Source organism: Pholcus phalangioides, unplaced genomic scaffold (genome assembly GCF_987345545.1).
Source record: "Pholcus phalangioides strain wild (caught in Gottingen) unplaced genomic scaffold, Ppha-v1.0 ptg000024l_1, whole genome shotgun sequence".
NCBI classification, from domain to species: Eukaryota; Metazoa; Arthropoda; class Arachnida; order Araneae; family Pholcidae; genus Pholcus; species Pholcus phalangioides.
Genome location: NW_028301616.1, coordinates 29,945,649 through 29,955,858, shown reverse-complemented (window position 1 = coordinate 29,955,858; position 10,210 = coordinate 29,945,649). Strand labels below are relative to the sequence as shown.

Sequence of the window (10,210 nt, the reverse complement as noted above, 5' to 3'; positions counted from 1 at the left end):
ATGCAACACAACAAAAATTATATTTGAGGACTGAATAATACAGCCTTGAATCAGCCGAGGTCAATTTAGATAAAACTTAGATAAATTAATCTCTTTCAACAAAAAAAGAAAATTCACAACAAAAATAAAATTAACAGTACCATTTTCAACAAATGCCGAACTTGCAGCAAAGATTTTCCATTGCGATATTAGGAACTGGGATCTGATGGTTTATTCATAAGCAGTAGCTCTATTTCAAAAGGATAATCTTGCGAGTCTAAAGGCTGACGAAATAGCTGAGCATGTTGCCAGGCAATATCACCACTTCCTCCCATCAGGTGAGCCGTAAGAGTAAACTCTGATGAACCTTGCAAATCTTTGACTGTTACTGGATCTGAAGCTGTTGCTATAAAAAAAAAGATCAAATCACAAAACTTCAGTGATTAAAATCACTGATGTGTAAAGTATAATATACAAATAACGTACGGTGTCCCAGAACACACTCTAGCACCAAAATTAGAGTAGTGATGGAGTACATGTTACGTCTAATTTTCCCAATGGAGCCCAGGATTGCAACCCACTTATTCAGGAGAATGTGTATTACTTCAATTCAGAAGTCACCAAAATACAGTGAAATCCCGTTATAATAACAAACTCCAAGAGACTGGAGAAATCACTTCGTAATACCAAAATTTTGTTATAAAGGAATTCTAGATTTTTCATATTATTCCTTTGTAAACTTATTTGTGGGATTAAAAAAGTTTTTATTAAAACGAGATTTTCACTATAACGGTATTTGTTAAAACGGGAATTGACTATAATAATTTTGCTTGCATAATGACGATGAAAACATTTATTCCTTCCAGTTACTGGCAGCTGCAGTGGGAAAAAATATTGTTGCCTCCTCCCCCAAACGGTATTATGTGTGTGAAGGGGGAAATATTTTTTCCCTCTCTCTTCCAGTGCTAATTCATGACTTTTTTGCCTCCTTTTTCTATGCCAGTGGCTTAAATTATATTTAATAAAACACATATTGAAAATAAAGTTTTTATTTGCAACCAACTCTAGATTCCATTGCAAAAATTGTCAGCTTTGATGTGTACTATCGCCCCCTCTCATTTTGACGGTACACCTGGACCGTAGATTAGTGTTTTAAAGCTAGCAATACGTGAAGCGGCAGTAAGGCATAATCTATGTTTAAAAATAAACCACAGTGGGGACAAAACCTGTGAAGTAATGAATTTGAAACAATAGGTTATAGCAGAACATACTAGAACAGTGGTTTTCAAACATTTTGGCGCACTTCTTTGTGTTAACAGCCATATATACAAGATGCCAATAACAGTTGTGCAAACAGCCGGACAAAATTGAGTTCTTACTAATCGTTATGTAAGGAGCATAAGTCTTCATTATCATATTAATATTTTTGGCTAAAAGTCCCAATGTTTGCTTTGATAACCGATGTAGCAGAGGTCTATGTCTGGAAGTCTCATTCCACATATAGTCCTCCAAGAATGAGAATGAACTTAAATATGCCACATGAAATCTGAGGATTCTATTCCTTATAGCTGAAAAAATAAAGCTTCTTACACCAGTACTTATCTTTAAGGCTTTGGTAGTTTCAAAAACAAGTTTAGCAATAGTTAGCAAATATTTTTTGTTTGAAGTTTTTAGCTCAACTTTGGAATTTCTTAACAAATAGGGCTGTAGTTGTAAGGCAGAATGAAACTGAGGACTAGTGACGAAAAGAATTTTTGTGCCAAGACAAGATATGCAGAGAGAATTTTCCCCTCAACAGAGACTCTTTCCAAGGGACATGCATTCAGCAGATCGAGTGATCATAATGATGAATGTGCATCTTCAAAGACACAGGGTTCAATCCCCACTAGCGCCGCAGTAATAATAGTTGGCTGAGAGGTGCGAATGAAATTCGACCTCCCTGTTGAAAAGTCTCTAGAGAGCAACAGAACAAATATTCAATCATTATGCTTCACTCACAATTTGATGTATATAGATAGCGGCACTGAAAAATCAGACACAACACTAGATATGCACTCAGACTGTTAGGTACTCACACTTCCAGCACAGCTCACTTGGTAGTATGGCGATAGGCCCAGAGTTGTGCTCGGTTTAAAAGAAAAAAGGGGGCATGCATTCACACAGATGTGGGTAATTCGTCTTTTATGCAAAACTATATTCGAGATGATGCGAGATTGGAAACCACTGCCATGGATTAAATTTATTGCAAAACCCTTAGCATGTAAATACAAATATATGCAAAAAATATTGTTTACCTTCTATGGGAAAATCAGTGCCAGCAGAGCAGATGACCCAAGTCACAGTACCATTTTCGAATGTTTTGCTCTCGATTTTTATTTTCAGACTATCAATTACTAGACCAGAATCACTGAAATCAAACTTCCAACACAACAGACCAATAGATTGTCCTTCCTCTCGGCAGAGATATGACATCTTCCAGTCAAGCTCAGTTTTTCTGAAAATGTTTTCTTCATTAAATATCAGTGAATCCCATTTTTCAAACTCTGGTGTACTACTGGTAGCTCGAACATACTTGTCAGCAGCGCAGCTATACTTGAGATTGAAGCATTTCTTTTTGATTTCTTCTTCATCAAGAAGAAAAATGTAAGACTTCTGGCTCTTCTTCGGGTGATACTCACCCCTGTTTTCCCTCCATGCCTTTGATCCGGAGCTTCTCCCGCCATATTCACTTGTGGACGTTGGTGGAGTGAGAAATGAAATCAGCTCTATCAGTTTCAGCTTTAACAAATAATCCTTTCTCTCAGCAGTATAATTTCTCTGAAGGCTATTCGTTAGGGAAACAAGAGCACTCAGTAGAAATTCCTCCCTGTAGAGTGTTCTTCGTTGCAGAACATCTTTGAAATTAGTGCAGTATCTCCAAGTCACATCCTGTACTTCATCTTTAGAAATGGCAATGACATAAGACATTTCTTTCTGCCAACCCATTTCATACATCAAAGGTTTATCAAAAGCATTCTCACACGAATCACAATGAATCCACCGTTTCTGACTCTGAGAGTATACCTCTGTCCATACATGATCACTCCACTCGATGACTAAGCGAGCATCATAACCCAAAGAGCGGCACAGAAAAGTAAAGCAATTAGCCCACTCGCCACATCGACCTCTCCTTGTTTCTAATAGCTTTCCAGGATGATTATAGCGAGGAAATCTAGTGTGTTTTTGGCATTGAATACAGAAAAAGTTTTCGACCCGATGAGCTTTCCAACGCTGCTCGTCGGGAGTAGGTGATGCCATGCCAATCTTTTGTGTATCATTTCCACATGCTTCACATTTTGGAGCATCTACCCACGAGAAAAATGAAAACTTGAACCACTGTAGGAGCTCCATAATCAGCAGATCATCTTCTCCTATTTTAGTGCTACTACAAGTCTCGGAAGCCGCAGCTGCTTTAGTCGATGCATTAGTGCTCAACATTTCAAGCGGGACCATTTCTAATGCTAAGTTTTGTAAGTCAAAATCTTCGTAAAGTAGAACATCATTTGTTTTTGCAACAAGTTCTCGTAGGAGTTTCTTCTCTGAATTCTAGACAGAAAATAAAGAATTCATATTTTTATAGAAAAAAAATAAATATATCAAGAAATAAAATAATTAAATGAAGCCATTAGTAAATAAATGATGATTATTGCAATAAGATAGAAACAAAACGATAACGTACAGAGAGAAGGTTGGGGAAGAACAGCATAAACAAGGGTAAGAAGCCTTGTCTGTTGGTTTATGTTGTTTTTCCCCAATTTTTTAATTTAAATATCTCGACGAATATTGCACTCAGAAACATGGTGCTTCTTGGTTTCAGAAACAGTGCAACAACAACTTTCTAATCCATACAAAAAGTTAATTTTTTTATTTTAACTCCTTGCAATATGAATGACGTATCTGAAATCTACATGTTATTTGGATAATGTTTCTAACTGGAAGTATGCCTCTAAAATCAACAGTTCACCAGCATGGCGAGAGGAGTTAGCAATGTACCCTGTAGGCCATATATGATTAATCCAGGAGATGTTACCTGGGAGTCTCATATACCAGTGTTCTTCAAATGCTGATCAGCCAAACATTTCTTTCAATCGCAGTCGCTAGATAATTTTAGATGTAATAGATTTTAAAAAAATCCCTATTATTAATGTTTATTCCTGTCTTAGCTGTTAGAAGGTCTACAAATTATTTCTTCTATTTCTGCCAGTCCACAAGTATTTTCAACAATTTGCACTGGTGCAGGTGTGAAAAGGTTAAAGAAACACTGCCATGTAAAGTTCTAAAATCACATTATTCCATATAACAGTGTTTCCCAAAGTGGGTAACATTGCCCCTTTAGGGACAATAGAATCTACAGATAGCCACAGTGGTGGTCGAGTGGTCATATTGGTGGACTCGCATTGCAAGGTCCCGGGTTCGAACCCCACTGGCATGCCACAAGTGGTAGTCAGCTAAATTGGTTTTTTTTTTTCGTGGTTCCCAACTTCAAGGAGCAAATGCAAGCTGATCTCCCCGTTAATTTTAACTAGGTAAAAAGTCTCGCCACAGAGAGCAACAGGCCTACACATGTTACAAATATTCATTCATTACACTCACTTCACTTCTGAAATATAGATGGCAACATTGAAAAATCATACACAATACTAGACACATGCACACTCATACTTCCAGCACAACTCACTCGTTAGTAAATTGCCAATGGTGATGGAACTGAGTTGTGTTTCGTTTGAAAGAAAGAAAAGAATCTGCAGATACAAAACAGGATCCTATGGGTTGGTTCAGCAAAAAGGGTGATGGGAACAATTTTTTTCCTCCTCTTTTCTTTTTGAAGGGAAAAGGAGATGGAAGAGGAGGCAGAAAAGTTTGAAAGTTTCTACAGATTCATAACAAAAAAAATCAGAATAATAAGCCCTCAGGAAAACCAATAAAATTATGCAACATACCCTCAAAATCATGCCATTTCATACACCTAATATAACTAGAGCTCAGATTACATGCAAGTGCCTAGTTTAGCACTTTATATGTATACACACTGTGTATATACATATATAAATGCATAAAATCACCAAAATGTTAGAATAGGTGCATATTTTTAGAATTTTTTCCATAAATCACATTGTACTAATGTTTGCAAGACTATTTTTTCATCTTTTTTATTCTTCAAATTTAATCGTATTTCTTTAATTTCTTCAAGGAAAAATATTTCACAGGTGATTATTGTTCATTTTAGGACATATCTTTATGCACATTTTTAAATGCATATTTTTGCACTCTTATACAAATGCATGTTTTCTTCATTTCTTTTACGCATTCTTTTTTTTAGTTCTACTGCATATTTTTCTTTTCTTTTAGTCCATACTTCAGTTCTTTCAATATGCATATTTTTTGTTTTTTTACTTTTTTGCATGTTTTTCTTTTTTTAGGTCATATTTCTGTACTTCCAAATGAACATCTTTTTGTTCTAAATTTGCACACAGTTTTCCTTTTTAGAGAAACTGAAGCATTTTTAAATGCACACATTTTATTATATGCATATTTTGACATCTTTGAATGCACATTCAGCATTTTTAGTGTACATGCTTTCACAATTGTTATGAATTTTTCCATTTTTTGGAACTTATTTTTGCATACATTTTTCATCTTTAGTGCCATACTTCCGCATTATTAGTTGGATGTTTCTGCACATATTTTTTATTTCATAGCATATCTAGGCATTTTTATGTGCAGATTTATATTTTTAGCGCATATTTCAGTGCTTTTAGTGAATATAATCCGGGCTCTAAATATAACTATAGTTTGGCATCCTTAAGGAGATATTTCAGTCTTGATACTCACAGTAGCAGGATGCATTTTGAAAATAATCAGGTTTCAGACCTTTATCCTCTTGTTTATGATGGCACTAAATGTTCTTTCACTCAAGAAAAACTTGATGCTTTACAACATGGATATAATTATTTTCAGATCAATCCAAGAATTGGAAATAACCCTTGAAAGAAAGAAAGACTATTTAGTAATAATAATACAATGAGGCAAGAATTGAATGACATTAAATAAGACTCAATGATCCATATAGTAATATCCCTAGTAATAATAAAAGTGGGGTACATACTAGTTTTTTAACAGTGAAAACACTGTTATCGAAATGCCATGCCGCAGAACCCATGCAATATCATTTATAACAAAGATTATTTACAGACAAAAACCAGCCAAGAGATTTGTTTTCGCTGTTAAAAAAAAAGATTGTGGCTTAATTCACAATCAAGAATAAGAACACCAGGTTATCATCAAAAGTGCTCTGAATTGTGCCAATGGTTTCCCGACCCCCATTACCCATCAACAAATTAATTACATACCTATCCTTCCTCACACAGCAAATGGACTTCTCTTTCTTACTACTATGTGCAGATGTGCCATCAACAATGACAATTGAGAGTGAGAGGTCATAATATGGTCACAATGCTTTTAAAACAGAAATTAATTGTACGAGAGATGGCACAGTACTACAGTGGCACTAAAGGGAAGCTTACGGAAATCATCTTACTGAACAAATAGAAGATGAGTAGGGTAGGGCTGACAGGGCTCCGGACCTGGGTCCCTGGACAATTACCATCTTCCCCCCCCCCCCCCCCCCGCTTTGAATTCACTTTAAAAGGTACAGTGAAAGTGTCTGGCTTGAGAGCCAGCTAAAGATCCCAGCCTACGAACACTGCTTCAGGATGAGGGGGTCATGGGTACCGACATGCTTGAACACACCGTAGGCCACTATTTTGTCCCTTTACTCACCTGGTCTCTCGCTCTCCAGGTCACTCTTCCCTCTGACACACCACACTCCAGATCAATCACTGACGTGGCCCCTCATTCTTTAGGTGACGTTTTGGTTACTCACATACTTGCACACTGTTTTGTTGGTCATTCACATACTTACACATGTTCTACGCCACTCTTTCGATCATTCAATCCTTGCGCACATACTCTAGGTCACTCTTTTAGGCACTCACATGCTTCCAACTTTTCTAGATTATATGTTTTGTCACTCACTGACCTCATCCCTCGCTCTCTAGGCAGAGACGGATTTATGTTTTCACTCCCTGTGATTCACAAACATACAAATTTTGCCACCCTTGCTAATTTCCTTGACCATTCATTCCTCAAATTTGCTGTCCTGGGCTATAGCCCACTAAGATCCTCTCGTAAATGCATCATTGGTATTGCCACGTTTTTTGAATGATTTGAACCCGCTGAAGTCTTTTTTTCCCCTTCCATTCTTGTACAATATATACCGTTCAAGTTTTACACGATGGAGTATGTCACCTTCGGTTTTTCATATTGATTATTTTGTTTAAACCATTGTCTCTCAAGTTGCACCTTTAATATTTCCGTCTTTATTACTTTTTTGCATTCCAGCCATTATATCTGCAGTTTTAATCCAGCGTGTTTTTATCGACCGAACTCAGAGAAACTTTTGTCCTGATTGTTTTATTATTTAAAAAAAAAGGGAGTCAAGGTTTTATTCTTTTATATATAATACAGACAATATTTATTTTTACATATAAAGGGGCCCATTGCATCATTTAAAAGATACATCGGTTTTTATTTTTCATTTCAGAATATTCATTCTGAAATCATGCTATTGTTGTTCATTTCCAATCTTGATGCCATATCTAGTCCAAAACAGGGGGGGGGGGGAGCTTTTTGGTGCCAAAAAGCTAAATTTACACTTATTTTGCTTAACAATAGCTTTTTTAAGAAGGGCCCAAGAAAAAGACATACTACTGCCTGGTCTAAAATGTTTTATTTTTAATCTTAATCTTAATACCTTATGTGATGTTTTGTTTACATCGCCATTTTTTTTCATTTAACTGCTATAGTATATTCACCATTTGGTGATGTGCTGGCAAATTTTCTTCTTTGGCAAGAAAGGCGTCCGAAAGCATGACTCCGTTTCACTCTTGGCGACTTCTCGTCCTGCTTTCAGAAGCTTTTCTTGCCGAAGAAAAAAACCACCAATTATGGATTATACTATGGCTGTTCCTTGATTTCTTTAAATACATTAATACTTGCTGGGATCAAAATGACACCCCAATGCCAGTTACACACAAAATCCTTCCAACGCCAGTTTGAGGGTTAAGAACCCATCAACTTTCAAACCTTCGTATTACACAGCTAGAGAATGTCTCGAAGGGTTTGTAATTCTACCCCAATCACACAATCTACCTAAAATACTCAAAATTTCACTTATGCTTGGAACCTTGTAAACATGACAAACACTTATTTGCATACTAAATTTCAGGGTCACTTTAAGGTCAATATTGTGAATTTCGATGAACAGTTATTACACATTTTTTTCTATCACTCGCAATAAAAACCATTACCGAAAGACCATGAAAACATTATAAAAGCATAGCTACATTAACAAGAATAGCAGTATACTTATATATGATCTATAGATCTGTCAGTTTCGATTATTTATTTTCAACTGACTGGGAAGAATTGGAAGCAAATAAAAGAAATTAAAAGGTATTTGAACCCATTAAAACATGAACTTGGAAATAATATAGACAAAAATGATGATTAATTACTAAAAATGAATGATCTTTAGAGAAGCCTCCCCTTTAATGCGTATGTAGATCGAGATGGTTTTGAGATGGCTCAATGGGTAGCATCTCTACAACAAATATCACTAATGATTGCCAGCGACTGCGGATAAGCGATTCACGGATAATGTAATAGCAAAAATTAACACTAAACGAAAGTTTCAAAATTTTACCATCGAAAAAATTACCCCAAGCAATTGCAAATAAATTAGGACGGTCGTGACAGCGTTTTTTTTTCTTTCCTTGGATATTCTTTCAGTACGTGTACTTTCCGCCTTTTGCAGCGGTCTAAAAAAACGATGACGATGTTCAATCTTACTGACCATACATACCGCTTCAAACAGAACCATGTTTTTTGCTCTAATTCTTTTTTAATTTAAGTTCAGAGAAATTTCAATGCAATAGATATCCAAAAAATTGCCAAAATGCTAGTGAATAGCGTTATATTTCAAAGTTAGCGAATTTATTGATATGGATGCTGAAGCTTGTGCTGCCATCTAAGAAATATAAAATAAACTATATATTGCAAAATGTATTTAACTTTATATTTTAATAGATGACAGAACAAATTTTCAAGTGCAACATAAATATATATAGTATTTAGGAGCCATTCAAGTATTACGTAAGCAAATTTTCAGCCATTTTTTACCCCCCCCCCCCTTATCAGCAAAATTTCGTCATCAGCTCTGCCCCCTCTGAATCCAAACACATATTGGTGGGATAAGAGACGTACACAGGAGAAGGGCATAGGGGACTCATACCCCACTCCTTAGGTATATGTTATTATAACCGATTTCTATTAATTTCAATGTTATTTGAAGGCTATGAATGCAAAATTTATCTTTAATAAATTCATTGCGACCTACCCTCTAAGCCAGCGGTTCTCAACCTTTTTAGACTCGCGGAGCCCTTTCATTATGTAATTTCTATGGCGGAGCCCTGTTTGACTCGAGGAGCCCTTTTTTGTACATAATTTCTATGGCAGAACCTTGTAGGCCTCTTTTATTTACTTATGTATCAAATTTACTGATTCATTTTGTTTTCCTCGAGTCGCCGCGGAGCCCCTGGGAGTTGCACACGGACCGGTTGAGAACCTCTGCTCTAAGCCATACAATGGTCTCAGCTTACGGTCCCCCTTGCGAGACGTGTGGGAATGGGTCTCCATGCCGTATGCCCTGGTTGAACCCATGGTTGGAACTCACTAGGTTGTAGCTCCGTAAGCATATATTGGGAGGCATATTCATGAATCAAGAGCTATGATCAGACCGAAAGTGCATCACCAGACGGAAAGTGCACGAACAAGAACTCTGTCGTATGACTTCAACTGAAACAATCATGATGATGATCATTGAATCATAGGGTGGTCTTCTGAGTTGTCGGTAAATATCCCCTGAGTATGAAATCAAGCATGACCCCAACAAGAAGTAGGGATGGCAAGGCTCTAGCATGGGGGGGGGGCGGGCCGGGACATATCTCATTGTCTTCTGGGGGGGGGGTTGCATTATAAATTTACTATAGAGAAGGCCCCACCAAATATCTCAGTTTTAAGTGGGGGGGGGGAGGCTGGCACCAGGATGGAGGGGCATGATGAGCACTGAGGT

At 36.8% G+C, this 10,210-nt stretch overlaps 1 protein-coding gene across 2 annotated transcripts; it reads right to left on the bottom strand.

Moving 5' to 3' along the window:
* Position 1: 1 nt before the first annotated feature.
* Pngl (N-glycanase Pngl) lies at positions 2-8,851 on the bottom strand. 2 transcript variants are annotated; one of them, XM_089250499.1, is made up of 4 exons: positions 8,783-8,851; positions 5,851-6,001; positions 2,274-3,564; positions 2-385 (listed from the first exon to the last, which is right to left on the bottom strand). In XM_089250499.1, exons 2-4 carry the CDS (start codon positions 5,863-5,865, stop codon positions 189-191), a joined length of 1,503 nt encoding a protein of 500 aa, XP_089106625.1. In that variant the 5' UTR covers positions 5,866-6,001; positions 8,783-8,851; the 3' UTR covers positions 2-188. The 2 variants fall into 2 exon arrangements, with proteins under 2 accessions (XP_089106625.1, XP_089106624.1); XM_089250498.1 differs by having other exon boundaries at positions 8,595-8,824.
* Between the last annotated feature and the right edge of the window lie 1,359 nt (positions 8,852-10,210).

Coding starts and splice junctions, on each gene's coding strand:
- Pngl (XM_089250499.1), bottom strand. Junction 386..2,273: donor CACTGATTTTCCCATAGAAG/GTAAACAATATT, acceptor TTTTTTTTATAG/CAACAGCTTCAGATCCAGTA.